Source organism: Lemur catta, chromosome 3, assembly GCF_020740605.2.
Source record: "Lemur catta isolate mLemCat1 chromosome 3, mLemCat1.pri, whole genome shotgun sequence".
Lineage (NCBI taxonomy): Eukaryota > Metazoa > Chordata > Mammalia > Primates > Lemuridae > Lemur > Lemur catta.
Genome location: NC_059130.1, coordinates 88,235,310 through 88,255,714, shown reverse-complemented (window position 1 = coordinate 88,255,714; position 20,405 = coordinate 88,235,310). Strand labels below are relative to the sequence as shown.

The window sequence follows — 20,405 nt, the reverse complement described above, 5'->3', positions numbered from 1 at the left end:
AGCTAGACAACTATATAGAAAAAATTAGCCAGGCATGGTAGCACATGTCTGTAGTCCCAGCAACTTGGGAGGCTGAGGCAGGAGGATGGCTTGAGCCCAGGAGTTTGAGGTTGCTGTGAGCTAGGCTGATGCCACGGCACTCTAGCCCAGGTGACAGAATGAGACTCTGTCTCAAAAAAAAAAACAAAAACAACTTTGTATAATATATGCAATTTCAAGTGTCTTCTAATGTTATAGGGAATCTAATAAACATATTCGCTTCAGAAATTTGTCATATTTGCAATTTGTACTGGTAGGAGCCTAAGTACGTAATAAAATGAGGAAGGCAAGAAAAAAAATCAATCTGCATAGGTGAAAGAAAGGATGAAACAACAAAACAACAGAGTATTCCATAACTGAGATACCGTTATATAGCAAAAGGCAAAATTACAAATTCATTAACCTTTATCTTTCTGGGTGGCATTACTTTCAGCCTTCTTCACAATTTAGGGAACCCATGTCATGTATCACAAGGAATCTCAAAAAATTCACAAAATGTTCTCCCCCTCAAAAATAGTTCAAAGTATATAATCAAATATTTATTTTATTAAAAATAAGGATATACAAATAGCTTGAGAATGTTCTGTGTTAAAGAAAAATAAGGATAAAAAGTCCTATAACTAGGCCGGGCGCAGTGGCTCACGCCTGTAATCCTAGCTCTGGGAGGCCGAGGCGGGTGGATCGCTCGAGGTCAGGAGTTCGAGACCAGCCTCAGCAAGAGTGAGACCCCGTCTCTACTAAAAATAGAAAGAAATTATCTGGCCAACTAAAAATATATATACAAAAAAATTAGCCGGGCATGGTGGCACATGCCTGTAGTCCCAGCTACTCGGGAGGCTGGGGCAGTAGGATCGCTTAAGCCCAGGAGTCTGAGGTTGCTGTGAGCTAGGCTGATGCCACGGCACTCACTCTAGCCCGGGCAACAAAGTGAGACTCTGTCTCAAAAAAAAAAAAAAAAAAAGTCCTATAACTAACTCTCTATATATACCTGGTGGCTATAAATTTCATTTAGTTTACTTAGGAAAAAAACCTCATTTTGACTTTTAAGTTTGCTAAAATGGGATTTTAAAAAATTCACGTGACAAAATTAATGCAAAACCAAAGTATTCTATTGATATTTTAAAGAGAGTTCTCCTCATACCACACATTTGACGACTCCTATTACTGTATATACAAGTCTGAAGAATCACAACAATAGTTACTTTATAAGCCACAAGAGATATAAAGATACAAGGTATTTAGTATTTATTTTTATTTATTTATTTATTTTTTTAGAAACAAGGTTTCACTCTGTCACCCAGCTGGAGTACAGTGGCATAGCTCACTGCAACCTCAAACTCCTAAGCTCAAGCAATCCTCCTACCTCAGCCTCCTGAGTAGCTTGGACTATAGGTGCATGCTACCACACCTGTATAATTTTTCTTATTTTTTTTGTAGAGATGGTATATTTATTTTTAAAGGCAAATAACTACTACAGGATGTAAGTCCTTTGAAAGGTGTATTAGGCTGGGCATGGTGGTTCATGCCTGTAATCTGAGCACTTTGGGAGGCCAAGGGAGGAGGACAGCTTGAGGCTAGGAATTTGAGACCAACTTGGCCAATGTATGGAGACGCCATCTCTACAAAAAAAAAAAAAATAAGAAAATAAATACATAAATAAATAAATAAAGGTCTGTTAAAGACCTAGATATTGTAAATACTCTATACGAGGAATGGTTTCTAGATTAGGAGAGAAAAACCAAAGCACAATGTGGCTAAAACAATGTAGTTTTGAAAATTCCTACTGCTATCCAGAAGCCAAAGGTAACTAAAACATGCTTCTAGTTGTTTAGATATGGAGTTCTGCTGTACACTTAGAAATGAGGAGTCACCTATAGCAAAAACCACAGAGATTTACCCTCAACATAACATTTTTCTTGGATGCTTGTCTCATGTAAAATTTATACCAAGCAATCATCATTTCCTAGGTTTTGTTTTCAAATTTGTATCATTTTCTGTAAGAGTAAGTCATCAAACCAAACAATAATTCTTATAGCTTTCATTTAAACTTTACAATATAATCTATTCATAAAAATTGATTGACAAATCCAGGAAGGAAAAAGGCCACATTTCTCCAATTTTAAGATTGGAAGATATAGTTATCATATGTTTAATGAATGGTGGAGTAAACAAACTGCAGGCCAATGATGTCATACAAGGCACTCCAGTTTATTTGTAGGCACAAACTAAACCACAAAGAGCATACTGCTCTGCTCTTAGTCAGATACATTTTTTTTCTACTATTCCATTCAAATCAAGTCTGTAATTTGATATCGCACTGTTCCTTTCAAATTAATCCATTCAGTTTTTCTTTTAAGTTGTCTTACCTTTTGTAAACTGGCCCTGTCTGATGGTGGAATCATCTCAGGAGTAAGAATATGAGGAGGATCAATGCCCTTTATTAACTTTTGATTGATTAAGTGAAAAGCCAATGCAAACTGATCCTTTGAAAGCTTCCCAGAGTCCTTTGTGTCACATAATGCCCTGTACAAATAAACAAAATGAACATTATAAATGTGACAACTACTATTCTAAAAATCCAGGGAGAAAGTACAACTATGTACTTTTTCAAAAATAATGAGCTGAATTTAAAAAGACAGTCACACCAACTTGAAGCTATATGTTCACCCTCGTGTGGAGCAGGATCCTCTAATCTGGGTTTACTTTGTGCTTTCTCACCAATTTCCAGAACCACTACAGAGTAAGAGTTGTGGTGCGCCAAAGAATTCCAACATTCCTTACTCCCAAAATTTTTAACACTAAACAATGTTAAAGATGAAACCTAACTCTCAAAAAATTTGATTCACTGGTGGCACTAGAATGATTCTAAAACAAGCAAAAATTTTCATGTCAGCTTGCTTCCTGCAACTCTTGAGTAGGAGGATACAAAGATCACGCCAAAGCAGAATGAACAGCTGCAAATGGAGATCACATGTGAGGAGAAGGCAGCAATCTGGAAAGCTTTACAAAATCACTTAAAGAGAAACAGCAAAAGTTTTATTCTATTTTCTTTCTTTTTTTTTTTTTTTTTTAAAGCTCAGCTTTCTGAAATCCTAATCTGTTAAATTCATAGAAAGCCAGTAGGATGTGATGAAAAGACTATGGGCTATGGTATCAAATAAACCTTGAATTCCAGCTTTCTACTTATTTCTTCTTGTGACCTCAGTAAAATTTCCTCCAAGCCTTAGTTTCCTCATCTATAAAGTAAAGATGATAACACCCTTTGTGCAAAGTTACCATAAGAATTAAAGACATAAGTCTGGGCATAATGCCAAGCCTGTGACAGCTGCCATTCATTGAGCATAGTGCCTAGTCTAGGCACTCAAAAGTGGCAGTTATTACTAGTTATGCATATTTAATCTTTCCCAGTCTTGGGTTCTTGTTCCTTTTAAGGTAGATCTATTGTCCTCCTCTGTTCTTTTTAAGTTTCTCTTTACAACTATGTGGTTCTTCTTCTAATGTTTGCTGCCTCTTGAAACCTCAAGATAACCTCTAGGATAGTTAGGTAGATTGGTAGTTGGTAGTAGGCACACTACAAAGCTTTCATACACATTATCTCATTTTATATGAAATTCATTAAAGACACTAAGGTTTGTCTCTTTCTTTTTTTTTTTTTTTTTTGAAACAGGATCTCACTCTGCTTTGTCACCCAGGTTGGAGGGCAGCGGCGTGATCATAGTTCTACTATAACTTCGAACTCCTGGGCTCAACCGATCCTCTCAATTCAGCCTCCCAAGTAGCTAGGACTACAGATGCACACCACCACACCAGGCTAATTTTTGTATTTTTTGTAGAGATGGGGGTCTCAATATGTTGTAAAGGCTGGTCTAACTCCTGGCCTCAAGCAATCCTCCCACCTCAGCCTCCCAAAGTGCTGGGATTACAGTTATGGGCCAGCCAGGTGCGTCTTTTTTAAGAACCATGTATATTATTCCTATGTAAAGGTTTGAAAGCATACATACACGCTACAGAATTATACAGGTATGCCTTGAAGATACTGTTTTTCATACTGTTTAAATTTCAAAAATTTATATTCTCTCTTAAGATTTTAACTTTAACCGATATAAACAGCTGTTGCATTTTAACATTCTAATAACAATTAACTGACACTGTCAATCTTAAAATGCTTCACGTAATCCATTCTCAAGCTTTTGTCTATTACCCAGAAGAATTCTTCAGATTTAAATTTTCTCGATAAAGAATTTTGAAACAAAAACTGTCCTACTTACAAATGACAAAAAGTAAGAATGCATAAAACTGGAGTTAATACAAAATCATATTTTAAAAAAATTAATTTAAATAAAGTCTTACCAAATATGGGCCAGTAAGGCAGAGGGTAAACCTGTTTTCAGGAAGATTTCACGAACCTCCAATCCAGATACAAATCCATCCATATCTTTATCAGTTTTCAAGAAGACTTCATCATATTTAGCTTTTTCTGCAGGGGATACAACCCACTACAGGGGGGGAAAAAACAGTGTTTCTGCCAAAATGAAACAAACTAAAGTGTCATCTTTTAATCCATGACAGTATGTCACTAATTTTGAACAATTCTACCCTCTAACTATAGCAACAGTGTATCATTTCCATATCACATCTCAATCAAAATGCTGTGGTGAAGAGAAAAATAATAGAAGAAAAATATAGGTCAGTTAGTACTACATTTATAAATGCATACTTTACTTTTTTTCAAGTAATAAGTAAATTCAAGCATAGTTAACTCTTGATTTATGAATGCCCACATTAATATACGTAACTGAGTCTGTATAAACAAAATATTCAGACAATTCTCCATCTTCATTTTTTTTGTTTTTTTGAGACAGAGTCTGGCTGTGTTGCCTGGGCTAGAGTGAGTGCCGTGGCATCAGCCTAGCTCACAGCAACCTCAAACTCCCGGGCTTAAGCCATCCTACTGCCTCAGCCTCCCCAGTAGCTGGGACTACAGGCATGCGCCACCATGTCTGGCTAATTTTTTTCTCTCTATATATATTTTTTTTAGTTGGCCAGATAATTTCTTCCTATTTTTAGTAGAGACGGGGGGGGGGGGGGGTCTTGCTCTTGCTCAGGCTGGTCTCGAACTCCTGACCTCAAGCAATCCACCCGCCTCAGCCTCCCAGACCGCTAGGATTACAGGTGTGAGCCACAGCGCCCGGCCATCTTCATTTTTTATAGCTTCACTCAAGCAGTTTAACTATAGCCAGCTGATTTGCATATTCTGCCATTATCTGCCTTTATTCAACCTGGTATGAGGCAGGCTGGAGGGGAAAGAAAGGCCTTGGAAAACCCAGAATTGGATAATGTAATCCCCAAAATCAAGAGTTAACAAGAGCTTAAACAAAAACAACTATTAATTATGCCAGGGCAAGCATCATGCCATGTTAGCATGGAGCATCTTATCTTCCATTTCTAACTTTAATTCCCTAAGCCCAAATGCAGATGGAATGTCTGCCTCTTCTGGAACATCACGTTATGTAAATTCGACCAGAGGGAGCTCTAAATTTTTGATCCCTTTGATTGATCCTTCTATCTTTATCAAGTAATCAACTGTTAAATGCCATGCACTTTTGTTTAAAAAAAAATCCTTTAACATTGATAAATCTATACCTGTCTTAATGGTGCTTTGGTAGGTAAAATGCCTACAGGTGGTAAGGAGTGGTAAGATTCCTTGGCTGATGCTGAAGAGGGGATCAACCGCACAGAGCCTGATATACTGACCGTTTTTCTCTTGGAAGGTGGCACCAAGGCTGGAGGCAAGGACATTGGCACAGGTTCTTTCTCCAGTGCACGGTATACCAAAAACATGGCCTTCAAAATAAATGAAGTAGGGTTATATATATTAAAACAATTTAATATTCACCCAATTGATTACTGTTTATCAACAAATCATCTCCAAGCTATCTCAAATCCTTTTTTAAGAAATTAGGTTGGGAGGCAAAGAGGAAGAAAAGAGGGAAGGATGAAAGAAAGATGGGAGAAAAGGAAAGAAACCAAAGCTAAACAATTTTTAGGAAGATATCCTTAGCAAAAACTTAGAGACATACCCTTCAACTAAAATTCTTGTAATGTCAAGGGCAAAAGACAATTTGGGAAAAAAATATCAGCAAAGAAAGAGGTAATCTTCCTAATATACAAAGAGGTCCTAGAAGTTAAAAGAAAAACCAAAATCCAACAGAAAAATAGACAAAGAGTATGAACAGATATTTTACAGAAAAGTAAATACCATAAATGGCCCATCCTTTAACATATAAAAATATGCTCAATTAAACTCACATGAAAACTGTAAGTTAAAACTATACTGAAATACCATTTTCCATCTAATTGGCAAAAATCCAAAGTTTCATAATATATTTTGTTGCTAAACTGTGAGGAAACTCTTCATACATTGCTAGTGGAAGCTGAGGAGTAGCAAAATATGCCACCTCAAAACATGTTACTTTGGTAAAAGGATTATTTTGAGCTAAGGACAATTGAGAAGCAGCAGATACAAGAAAAGCTCTCTGCCCTCCCAGTATTTGCCTAAAAGCAGGACATAAATTTACAAAGGTGTCCCTCCTCCCCTCTCTACAAGAAAAAAATAAAAAGTTCCTTCCCAAACAACTTTAGACCCTTTTCAGCCTGGAGATACCACCAGAAGAATCTACCTAACAAACTTTGCTAAATAGTTTTTATCGACTATTAGTTTCCCATTTATTTAATTTATAGCCCCTTAGAGACTCAAAGTCCTTTTTCTTTGTCTTGTCACTTCTCTAAAAATGTATTATTCTTTGTTGTTACATAAGCCTGAATTGTAAGCCACCTCTTTGACAGTTACAATTTCCCTGAGTTTCACCCATGTATATATAAAATATATACATGTTAATAAACTTCTGTTTTTTCTCTTGTTAATCTGACTTTTGTTACAGGGGTCCCAGCCAAGAACTTATAAGGGTAGAGGAAAAATTATTTTTCCTCCCCTAAAGAGCTCAGATTGGTACTACTCCTACTATGAAGGGCAAATTGGCAACACCCACCAAATTGCAAATGTATTCCCCCTTTGGGTCAGCAATCCCCCACATCTGGGAATCTATCCTTAGATTACCTGCCTACATATGAAATGCTGTAAGCAAAAGGTTATTAATTGCAGTATTGTTTGTATCAGCACCCAAGTGCCCATCTACAAAACAACTGATTAAAAAAATTGCAGTATATCTATATAATGAAATACTATGAAGCATTAAAAAAAAATCATGGAAAACATTCTCTATCTTAACTGTGGTGATGCCTTCACAGGTATATAATTGACAAAACTCACCAAATTATATACTTAAATTGAATGCAGTTTGTTGTATATAAAGTAATCCTCAATAAAGTTGACCAGCAAAAAGAGAATAATGGCATTAAAAGACATCCAAGATATACGTTTAACATGAAAAAGTAGTGTTGACCAGTGTGGATAATGTGTTATCTTTTGTGGTAAGGAGGAAACAATTATTCACATTCGTTTACATTTTTATTAAGAAATTCTAGGAGAATAAATAACAAAGTAAGAAAATTGGCTGGTTATAGTGCAGGGGTAAATGGAACAGTTGAGAGCAGGGATGGAACTGAGAATTTTTTCGCTGAATATCTTCTTATATTGATTTCTGAACCATAGAATGTAATGCCTACTTTAAAATATTTTTAATTAATAAATACATAAATCACTTGTACAAAATGGGACAACCTGCATATAGACTGTCCCAGGATACATTCTCCTCATTTTTTTTTTTTTTTGAGACAGGGTCTCACTCTGTCACCCTGCTAGAGTGTAGTGGCACCACTGCAACCTCAACCTCAAACAATCCTCCTGCCACAGCATCCCAAGTAGCTGGGACTGCAGGTGCGCACCACCACGCTTGGCTAATTTTTCTATTTTTTGTAGAGATGGTATCCTCCCCATTTAAAGGATTCAAGGCACCTTCAAGACTTTCAGAAGATGAACAGTTTTCATGGCTATCTTTAAGCATAAGAAATTACTCAAAGTAATCTCTAGAAGATTCCAAGAGCAACCATAAGAAAGTTTACATTTCTTCTTAATTTTTTCTTTCACTGCAAATCCTAATTCTACCCAAAAGGAAATTTGTTTTTAATTATATGTTTTTGTGGGGCTTTCAAGTCAAAATTTATTGAACACACAATATAACAAGACTGATCTATGATTTCCATTACTAATGTCATTTTACAAATGAAGAAACTGAGGCTGAGATGCTAAGTAACTTGCCCAACACGATATTTTAAAGAAGTGATAAAGTTCAAACCAAGATCTTCTGACTACCAAGCTCTTGCTTCTTCCAGGTTTAACAAGCTTTATTAGCAGCACACATGTAATTTTACAATACCATGTTTTCCTTTACAACCAATAAAACTAAGCATTAACCTATTGGTACCCAAATTTTACTGGGTATCAGAAATATTTGGACAGCTTGATATAGCACAGATTTCTGGGCCATGCCCCCAGAATTCTGGAATCAGTAAGGCTGGGTTGGGCCTGAGGATTTGCATTCTAACAAGTACCCAGGTGATGCTGATATTTGTCTAGGAACCACACTTTACCACTTGACCCAAACCAAGAATTCTCCTCTCCCCATTTGCTAGCTAACTTGGAAGAATTGAGTTTCAGTTTTAGAAACACACAAACTTTCTATCTCCAAAAGCTTGAAACGCTAGAAACAAAACAATCTGGCTAGCAAACACTTTCAAGCAAATTCAAAACATATGTACTGTAATATTAGATTGGCACCAAGCTAAGAGAAGTAACTAGCATGCACATTAACAGTCAGCACTCCTCTTAACGTGGATGGGAATCATTTCGTGGAAAAGTGGACACTAGAAGCAAAAAAGCAACGTTAGCCATCTGCTACCAATAGACAACACATTTTTTTGAAAGTTAAAAAAATACAATTATTGATTCCATGTTGCCTTGAAAATAGTTTCCCTGACAAAACTGAAGCCAAAAATTTTTCCACCAAATAAAACAGAAAAAGTGAACAGAATACTTTTAATACTGCTAAGTTGTGATTTTGTTTTCTTATTACATTGTACTTTATCCTATTCAAGACTGCCACTGAAACAAAAACGGAAACTAAATCAAATGATGGGCCACACTCAACATCAACAACAAAATATGGCTATTAACTAGTTGTCAAACTGAAATGTACTAGCAAATGCATTTATGCAGATAGAGACAGACACTTCACAAAGAAATATTTAGAATGTCTTTTTGATGATTTCAAAGTAAAAGCATCAAGCTGGGCATGGTGGCATGTGCCTATAATCCTAGCACTTTGGGAGGTTAAGGAGGAAGGATAGCTTGAGCCCAGGAGTTGGGAGTTGCAGTGAGCTATGATTGCACCTGGACAACAGAGTAACTCCCTGTCTCTAAAAGAAAGAAAACAAAGTAAAAGCATCAAAAATAAACCTAAATTAGGAAAAGAGAGAATTTAACTTTACTGTTGCAGTCAGTTAACAATAGCTGCTCACTTTTTCTGATATTTGTTCATTGTCCATGCTTTTAGGCTGTAGTTCTCAATTTTAGTGGCCATCAGAATCACCTAGAGGGCTTTTATAACAAGTTCAGTCTGGGGCAACGCGCAAGAATTTGCATTTCTAATAGCTTCTCAGGTGATGTTGATGTTGCTGATGGGCGACCACACTTTGAGAACCAGTCTTTTTAGGAGTTTCCTTAGGAGTCTGACTTGCTCACTGGTTTACTTAAGCAGTTCAACTGCTTGTTATAATTTCTTAAAATTACAATTTGGGATCAAAATTATCAGGTACTTCTTGCATTTTCCAAGTAGTGCAAGTTATCTTTATCAATTTAGTTCAACAGAATGTTTACTAAGAAATTGCGCGCCAACAGGCACTGTATTGGGCTAAGCACCAGAAATACAAAGGTAAAAAGATCTTGGCTGGGCGAAATGGCTCACACCTATAATCCTAGCACTCTTGGGAGGCCAAAGCAGGAGGACTGCTTGAGCTCAGGAGTTCAAGACCAACCTCAGCAAGAGCAAGACCCTGTCTCTGAAAAATTAAAAAGAATTTAAAAAAATCCCTCATTTTTACAACCCAATTGAACAGTAGATATGTAAAAAATTGTTTTTTTTTTTTAAAGAGGGTGTGGGGTGGGCAGCTGTGTTCCATTCTAGTGACTGAGTCCAACCTCCTTCACCAGACCCAGAAGAGGTTTTGATGATACAACCTGCCCACTTAATTTGAGTCATAGGTGCTCTATGATCCCTTTACCATACCCAAACTTTCTTTAGAGCTTCGTTTTCCAATTTGGCTGCATGCTGGAGTCACTTGAGGAGTCTAATTAATTAGTTGGTTTTTTTTTTTTTCCAGAAAAGTATGTCCCTGTGTTGCCCAGGCTGGAGTGCAGTGGCATCATCATAGCTCACAGCAGCCTCAAACTCCTGGGCTCAAGTCATCCTCCTGCCTCGGCCTCCTGAGTAGCTGGGACTACAAGTGTGCCTCACCACACCTAGCTAATTTTTAAATTTTTTTTGTAGAGATGGAGTCTTGCTATGTTGCCCAGACTGATCTCCAACTCCTGACCTCAGCAGATGTGTAAAAAGTTAATTTCAATACAACATCATACATGTTAATACAGACAAGTACAGCTCCTTTATAAATCTCCAAGTGCCAAAAACTTTTCCATATGATGAGGACCCAACAAATGCTACTGACAAAAACTTAAACCACTTTCAGTATAACTTACCTAACAGAAAAATTTATGGCTTAGTAAGAACGTAAAAAACAATAAATAGATGTAAAAAGGTCCTGAGTCTACACTTCCAAAGAATAGAGCAGGAAAAGGTAAAAACGGTAACTTTACAAGGGAGAAACCTGACAAACACCATTTTAACCAAGTGGTGAAGGTTAACATCACCAGTGATGTCACATGGATACCATGTACCCCCTGATATAATGTGATGACAAAGGCATTTCATCTCCACAAGTGTTCTCTGCAAAAACCTATTCCTCCACTCCAATCATGGGAAAAATATCAGACAAATGTAGATTGGGAGACATTCTACAGGATATCTGGCCAGTATTCCTCAAAAATGTCAGTCATAAAAAGCAAGGCAAGACTGACAAACTGTTATATACCAGGAAGACTGAAGAGACACAGCAACTAAATACAATGTGATGCCCTAGATTGGATCCTGAGACAGAAAGGAAAAACTGGTGAAACCCAAATAAAGTCTGGAGTTTAGTTAATAGTAATGTTAGTTTCTTAGTTTTGACAAATGTACTATGCTAATGTAATATGTTAACAATAAGGGAAAACAGTGAGGGGTATTGGGAAACTCTGTACTATCTCTATAACTCTTCTATAAATGTAAAATCATTCCAAAATTTAAAGTTCATTTAAAAATAAAAGCATAACTCTAGAAAGCTCAGCTTCAGCCCATATTCTAAGCTAGTAATTGCTGTGCTTAGAGGAGCTAAATTATAGGATCCTGTTAATCCCTAAAAATCTATGAAAAAGCATGAGCATAAGCTTATTCACCAAATACTAGCTTACTAGATTTAGGGGCCTTTCCTTTTAAATTTAAAAGCAGTAGATTCAGCCTTAGTAAAACAAAGAGCTACTTCACAGAATAGGACTACATACTTGCAGAACTCATCCCACAAAGAAAACAATAAACTTTAACATAATTATCAGTCACTTCTCTTGGTTCAAGGGCAATACCAAAATTTTATATACAGTTTGAGTTTTCAAACTGGTAACAGAGACAAAAATTTTGCCCCTTTGCAAAATGTCCCCTTAATGTGCCATCAGAGACTCTGTACTAAACTAAATGGGTAAGAAGTAAAACTGGGAGATATATTTCTAATATCCTTATAATCTACTCAGATAATTCATCAATGAGTAAACAGCCTAGAACATAAAGATACAGGCTGAATCAAGTTTGGGTTCACTGATGAATTAAGTTATTCTTAAAAAAAATCTATCTTGTAACTCAACAAACCAAGTTAGAATCTCTCATTAATTTCATTTTTCTCTGTTCCCATTCGAAAAATAAACACAGAGCAGATACTGGGTCCTTAAAACAAACAAATAAAAACCTTTAATCCAAAGGGAAATGGTAAGAATTTTAAAAGTAAGTCCTAAACATAAAGATTCTTAATTTCAATTCAGTTTTTATTAATAAGTAAAGCAAGAAATTTTGGGGAAAAAAAAGTCGTATATTATACTTCAACAGACCAAACATGACAGAGTATAAATTGCCAAAAGGACTAATCATATGAATATTATCTTTACACTTCACTATTTAGGAAATAAATTTAAAATGTTCTTATCTTAGTTATTCCACTATTGTAAAAGTATTGTTAAAATTATATCAATTTTCAAGGAAGAGTGAGAGCAACTCTTAAAATTCAGTTTTTAAAAAATTTTGATGCTTGTAAATATTATAAAGACAAATCAATGACTTGCAATTGTAGTTACACTATGTTGTAGTAATTATAATTTTTAAAAATAGTATAGATCATGTTGTTCCACTCATGAAAGTAAAAGGAGAGTAAAAGAAATATCAGGCAAATTCTAACGAAAAGAATACTAAAAAAAACTATTAATATTGAAAAAATTGCAAGGAAAATTCTAGAATTAAAAGAACTAAATTAACTGAGCAAAATCTAGAATTTGCATCATAAAAAAATATCCTAAAATCTTCTGGTGTTGGAAGGTAAGAGAGAAAGAAAAGACGTAATACAGAATAAATAAGTATGAGTACAGGGAAAAGCGTCCAGAGAGAAAATCCCTTATCCAAAATGCCTGGGACTTGAAGTGTTTTGGATTTCAGGTATTTTTGGATTCTGGAATATTTGCATATACATGAGATATCTTGTAGATGGGACCTAAGTCTAAACACAAAGTTCATTTATGGCATAAAAATAATTTTATATAAACTTTTTAATAATTTTGTGCATAAAACAAGTTTTGACTATGATCCATCACATGATGTCAGGTGTAGAATTTTCCACTGGTGGCATTATGTTGGCACTCAAAAAATTTCAGATTTTGAAGCATTTCAGATTTTGGATTTTCAGATTAGGGATGTTCAACCTGTATTTACTATTAATGAAACAGGACCTTATAAGAGAATTTTCACATTAATAAGGGGAGACGAATAAATTACAACTTGATAATCACCAATAATAAGGAACAGGAAAAAAAAGGGAAAATAACAATGTAAAATATATAGATACAGTAAGGAAAACAAAATCAATATGTACATCATTATTTTAGACAGAAACAATCAAATTAGGTAAAACATTAAAAAGAGAAAATGTGCCATTTTCAAGATATTTCTTACAATAAACATAAGAAATATCAGGTAATTCAAACAAAAAGGGAACAGGAGAGGAAGTATTTAAAATCACACAAACTAGAATTTAAAGTTGGAAAAATTTCTGAAGAATGCATATGGGGAGAAAGCAAATGCGGCAAAATAGTTAACAATTAGTAAATCTGGGAGAAGACACATGGGTGTTTACTATTTAAAACAAAATTTAAAGTAGTAATTCCCCACAAATTATATTTATTATTCTTAAATTATCCTTTTAATAAAGGTTTCTTTTATTTAAAAAAAAAGAAAAAAAAAGTCAGTTGTCTAGGAAAAGTCAGTTGCCTGTATTCAGGGGGAAAAATTTCCTTTAAATGATTTCAGTATAAAGATCATGAGAAGTAAATATATTTAGCGCTCTTTGTAAAGTAAACAAAAATAAACTAGAAAGAGGGAATTAAGATACAAGCTGAAATAAAAAGTCAAAATATAATAGAAAGGATAAATACATCCAAAAGATGATTCTTTTAAAACATCAATAAACCAGACATAATCACATTAAACAAAAAAAGACACAGAAAAAAAAAATACTTAAGATTTAGAATGAGAAAAGAGCACAACTACAAAACCAGAAGAGATTAAGACAATAATGCAAATTTGTAGCAACAATTTTGAAGGTAAAAGAAATAGACAACTCCTTAGCAAAATTAGAAGAGATACAAAACTTAAACAGACTAACTTCCAAATAAGTGAATGAAAGGAAAATTAGAGATTTCCCACTGATAAATTCACAACAGAGTTTTATCTAACATTTAAGAAAGAGATGAGGCTGGGCACAGTGGCTCATGCCTGTAATCCTAGCACTCTGGGAGGCCGAGGCGGGTGGATTGCTCAAGGTCAGGAGTTTGAGACCAGCCTGAGCAAGAGCGAGACCCCGTCTCTACTAAAAATGGAAAGAAATTATCTGGCCAACTAAAATATATATATAGAAAAAAATTAGCCGGGCATGGTGGCGCATGCCTGTAGTCCCAGCTACTCAGGAGGCTGAGGCAGTAGGATTGCTTGAGCCCAAGAGTTTGAGGTTGCTGTGAGCTAGGCTGACGCCACAGCACTCACTCTAGCCCGGGCAACAGAGCGAGACTCTGTCTCAAAAAAAAAAAAAAAAAAAGAAAGAGATGAATACAATCCTATTTGGAATTAACTATCCAATTACTAAGATAATATGCCATCAGATAACATGTCAGAACTTTTCTGACTTCATAAATGAAATGAAACTAAAGTGTTATTTATGTTTCCTTTTAATGAACTAAATGTGAGAATTAGGGGATACAGTTGAAGCAAAATTGTTTGGTAACAGAAGCAGGTACTGAGATACCTGGTCAAGTTGTGATACAAAAGATAGTATCACTCAGCATCTTTATAGTATATTATCCAAAGCATGTAGTCCTATGTACCTGAAATTCAAATAAAATGAAGATGGAAAAATACACGTTTTCTGTTATCCATTTGTTTAGGAAATATTTATTGTCTGCCTATAAATTCTAGGTAAAAAGGTATATACCAAGAATCTGATGGAAATATAGTTTTCCTCTAAGAATAAACTACAAGAGAAAATTTTCACATGAGAAAATCATTAAGATGTTAAAGATTTTAAGAGCATTAGATTACTTACAACTGCAAACTCATCTCTGTCAAGCATTCCATCATGGTCAATGTCACTCAATTCCCAAACCTTAAAAAGAGAAAAATTGAGAAAGATTAATGTTCTTTTCATTTCATGTGCTACTTGGTACCAGGGAAAGAAAGTGTACTAGTGAGAGTTAAGAGTGGAGATGAGCAAATACTTGGTCATTAAATGCCTTGAAAGAAGTCCAGACTTTATTCTAATGTGTGAAGCTGCTAAAAGGTTAGTTTTAAGTAATAAAATGACAAGATTACATTTATAGTTTAGAAATTTCATACTGACCACACAGTGGAGAAATAATTTGTAGGAAACAATACTAAAAAAATCAACAGTTATTGAACACCTAAAATCTATATAACACTGATCCAATAATAGTAGTGCTAGTCCTGGTGGTATGGTGGTCACCATCGTCATCATCATGGCAGCTAGCATCCAAAGAATATGTAACAAGTACTGTAGTAGCACCTTATATACATTATCACATTTAATCCCAATAACCCTATAAACTGGGAAGGGTTTATAAGGTTATTCCCTTTTTAAGGATTAGGAAACTGAGACATAGTTTTCTAATGATCTCCCTAAGGTCACAAAACTAGGAAGTGGTGCAGCCAAGGATTTGACCCTATGTAATCTACTTAAGCAGGGAATTAAAGAAAGGTCAAGAGGTTTAAAGAGAGGAGATATGGTCCGAAATAAGAAGATAGGTAGAGAGAAATCACTATGGAAATAGCACAAGAGTGGCTGGCAATAGGGAGGAACCCAGCTGAAGTTGGTGATGATAAATTTATGGAAACATCAATCTTTTTTTTTTTTTTTTTTTTGAGATAGAGTCTCACTTTGTTGCCCGGGCTAGAGTGAGTGCCGTGGCATCAGCCTAGCTCACAGCAACCTCAAACTCCTAGGCTTAAGTGATCCTACTGCCTCAGCCTCCCGAGCAGCTGGGACTACAGGCATGCGCCACCATGCCCGGCTAATTTTTTTTTTCTATATATATTTTAGTTGGCCAGATAATTTCTTTCTATTTTTTTAGTAGAGACAGGGTCTCGCTCTTGCTGGTCTCGAACTCCTGACCTCGAGCAATCCACCCACCTCGGCCTCCCAGAGTGCTGGGATTACAGGTGTGAGCCACCGCGCCCGGCCTGTGGTAACATCAATCTTATTAGACTTTCTCAGTAGTCCACAGGCAACTACAGAGAAAGCAGATAATTAGCTTCATGCAAAGCTGGATTTCCAATATTCAGGAGAGATGGCAGAATAACATGACAAAAGGAGCTAAGGATAAGGACACGGAACTGTGGACCAAAAGATAGGGGAAGAGTTTTAGTTTTATAAAATGAAAAGAGTTGTGGAGATGAATGGTGGTGATGATTGCATAACAATGTGAATGTACTTAATACCACTTACCGGTAAATTTAAAATTGGTTATGATAGTAAATTTCATGTTATGTGTATTTACCACAATGAAAAAATTGAAAAAAAAAAGAGGAAGCTAGGCTTGGTGGCTCATGCCTATAATCTTAGCACTCTGGAAGGCTGAGGTGGGAAGATCACTTGAGCTCAGGAGTTCAAGATCAGCCTAACCTCCATCTCTACTAAAAATAAGAAAAGTTAGCCAGCCATGATGGTACACCTGTAGCCCCAGCTACTTGGGAGGCTGAGGCAGGAGGATCGATTGAGCCCAGGAGTTCGAGGCTGCAGCAGTGAACCATGATGACACCACTGCACTCTAGCCAAGGCAACAGAGTGAAACTCTGTTTCCAAAAAAAAAAAACACGGAGGAAAAGTAAAGAACTTTGAAATTTAAAAGTCTTAGTGAAGGCAAAGAATTAAAGTCTTGCAAGTATCTAGGAAAGAGATCTAGATAGACATGAAGTTCAAGTTAAAGAGCAGAATATATGATTTCAGAGATGAAACTATTCCTTACAATAAGACACCATGATACAGCCATGGAGTAGGTGGCAGATGTAAAATACTAACGGTCTCTGGAAATGAACTCAAGCAATTGGGAGATCAGCACAAAGAAAAAAGGACCTACTTAAGGGGTTTATATATAAAACTAATTTCAGCCACTCATATTTTATAGGGAATAAGCAAATACAGAAACAAAAAGTTCTGTAACATGGCTGAGTGCAGTGGCTCACGCCTATAATCCTAGCACTTTGGGAGGTTCAGGCAGGAGGATCACTTGATGTCAGGAGTTCGAGCTCAGCCTGAGCAACACAGCCAGACCCTATCTCTACAAAAAATAAAAAAAATCAGCCATGTATGGTGGTGTGGGACTGTAGTCCCAGCTACTCAGGAAGCTGAGGCAGGAGAATCACTTGAACCCAGGCGTCCAAGGTTGCAGTGAGCTATAATCCCCCCCTGTACTCCAGCCTGAGCAATAGAGTGAGAGCCTGTCTCAGAAAAAAAAGAAAAAAAAAATTTTGTAATACAACTTTAACACATTCACTGCCACATTAGAAAAAAAAATTTTTTTCCTTGGGGCCACAGTGTTTTATTATGAAAATGGTATAAAAACTTCGAAAACAAAACGATCCTTTGTAATTTTTTTTTTTTGAGACAGAGTCTCACTTTGTTGCCCGGGCTAGAGTGCCATGGCGTCAGCCCAGCTCACAGCAACCTCAAACTCCTGGGCTTAAGCAATCCCACTGCCTCAGCCTCCCGAGTAGCTGGGACTACAGACATGCGCCACCATGCCCGGCTAATTTTTTCTATAGTTTTAGTTGTCCAGATAATTTTTATTTCCATTTTTAGTAGAGACGGGGTCTCGCTCAGGCCAGTCTCGAACTCCTGACCTTGAGCGATCCACCCACCTTGGCCTCCCAGAGGGCTAAGGTTACAGGCGTGAGCCACCGCGCCCGGCCCTCCTTTGTAATTTAATGAAAAATTTGTTATTCTTTATTGTTTTCTGCATGTGAGTTATATGCAATTAAATTGTCAATATTAATTGTAACAATAAGAACATCAACAAGTAAGATTTTCAGGAACCAACTGCAGGGTTTTGCCCAGGGGGCCACCCATCACATAACATTTATGTTACAGCATGGCAGGGTGAGTTGCCAACTCGCAAAGTAAAGAGACATGTGAGTTACATATGCTTCACAAGGCCCTAACCTCAAAACTAGCGTGAGTTAAACAACTCAAATGGCAGTTGATGTATTAAAATTAAGATCTGTGTATTTTTTAAGAATGCAGCTATAAGCATTCCTGGTAGATATAAAACTAAAATAAAAATTACATTTAGAATTTAATAATATCTTACTCTTCCAAGGATATCCACAGGTAACTTAGAGTTGAGTAACACTGGTTTCACTTTATCACCGGAGAGAAATCCATTCACTGGGCTTAAACTATCAAAAATTGCATCATATTTGGCCTTGTCTTCAGACTACAATATAAAAAAAAAATCATAAGTTAAAAAATGGTGAAAAGGATTTAACTGCAGTTATAAAAATCAAGTCTTCAAAGAACAGACTACGTATTTCTTTCAATTATCATTTATAAAACATTTTCACTTTCATCAAAATATAGTATTTATTGGAAGGATATGCAAGAAAAAATATTTATATTATAGCAAATTATAATTTCAAAGTGACTCTACTCAAGATTCCAGTGTTCCCCATTCCTTTTTTTGGCTTGATGGGATTTCAGAAAGACAGAAGGGCTTTGAAAAGCAACTAGTCCAACCCTTTCACTTAAATAGACCAAGGACAAGAAAGTAACTTTTATAATACAGCTAGTCAGTGACATTCTATGACTTTCTAAATATAGAAAGTTTGTGTTAGGTATACTTCAAATTCACACAAATAAATTTTTAAAAATAAATTCATTGCTATAAGGCTATGGTCTCAAACCTCAGGCTGCAAACCAACCTCCCAAGCCCCACCTCACTCCTGTTGGAAAAACTGTCTTCCATGAAACCTAGGAGGGGAGAGGGGCAGCCCCACACAGCAGGAGGTGAGCAAGGGGGGAGCTTCATCTGTATTTACAGACACTCCCCTCCCCAATGTTCGAATCACCTGGCTGAGCTCTGCTTTCATCCCTGCCCACCCTCCTTCTGTGGAAAAACTGTCTTCCATGAAACCTGTCCCTGGTGCCAAAAAGGTTGGGGACTGCTGCTATAAGGAATAAACATCAAGATTCCTCTATTTTTCCCAAAGCAAGATTCCTTTTTCTCGTAAATAACAAGGTATCTCCTAAAAATCTTGAAAGTTACTTGTATAATTTGGAAAACTATTGTTCATTTGCCCACTCAAGGCCAAATTCCTACACTTTATAAAATTAGTTAATAGGCCACAGCTTATGCAGACATGAAAATCAAAATAGTTTTAAAAAAAACTGTACACATTTGTCAAAGATCATTTGATCTGCTATATTATAATATTGTTTTAAAATTACAAATTTAAAAAATCTGGTAAGATATCTATAGCCAATATTTTGCCTCTGAAAAACTATGCTACAAAATACCCATTTCTGAAAAAGATTTCATAAAGAATTCTTTGTTTTAAGCCATAAAGAGAATACTTCGTTAACCAGAATTTTCAAATAAGAAAATTTACCAGTGGGGTAAATTACCTGTTCATCAAATATTTTAGTTAATAAAGGATTATGACATCACCATTTTAACACTATAGCAGAAATAAGATCAGACCAATACTATTAATAATTATCACAAAATGACTGACAGAGCTGAAAGATCCCTCAAAGATATCCAGCACCAGTACTTCCCTACTGTCCTTGAACATACATATCCAAGTCTTATGCAGATTGCAATACATTTTAGAGGTAGAGGAAGACGATGTATGTGAGTAGGAAGCAAAGCAAGGGTAAGGAGAAAACGATTGAAAAGTTTACTTATACAGCAACAACAAAAATGAATGAGACAAAATTAAAAAGTTTCTGTACACTAAAGGAAATAATCAACAGAGTAAACAATCTACAGAATGGGAGAAAATATTTTCAAACTATAAATCTGACAAAGGGCTAATACCCAGAATCTACAAAGAACTCGAACAAATCACCAAGAAAAAAACAAATAACTCCATTAAAAAGTGGGCAAAAGACATGAACAGAGTTTTTTCAAAAGAAAATATACAAATGGCCAACAGACACATGAAAAAATGTTCAACATCACTAATCATCAGGGAAATGCAAACTAAAATTACAATGAAATACCACCTTACCCCTATCAGAATGGCCATTATTAAAAAAATAAAAAAAACAATAGATGTTGGTGAGGATGCAATAAAAAAGGAATGCTTATACACTGTTGATGGGACTGTAAATTAGTACAGCCTCTATGGAAAACAGTATGGAGAGTTCTCGAAAAA

General features: G+C 35.9%; 1 protein-coding gene across 3 annotated transcripts in view; it reads right to left on the bottom strand.

The window, feature by feature from the left end:
- The window catches only part of EPS15 (epidermal growth factor receptor pathway substrate 15), a 149,301-nt gene that overhangs the window by 76,096 nt on the left and 52,800 nt on the right, over window positions 1-20,405 (bottom strand). For all 3 annotated transcript variants that reach the window (XM_045548048.1, XM_045548050.1, XM_045548049.1), the window contains 5 exons: window positions 18,338-18,463; window positions 15,061-15,120; window positions 5,794-5,883; window positions 4,390-4,535; window positions 2,406-2,562 (listed from right to left, as the gene is read on the bottom strand). In XM_045548048.1, coding sequence (XP_045404004.1) covers window positions 2,406-2,562; window positions 4,390-4,535; window positions 5,794-5,883; window positions 15,061-15,120; window positions 18,338-18,463 — 579 coding nt within the window. The remainder of the gene's footprint in view (window positions 1-2,405; window positions 2,563-4,389; window positions 4,536-5,793; window positions 5,884-15,060; window positions 15,121-18,337; window positions 18,464-20,405) is intronic.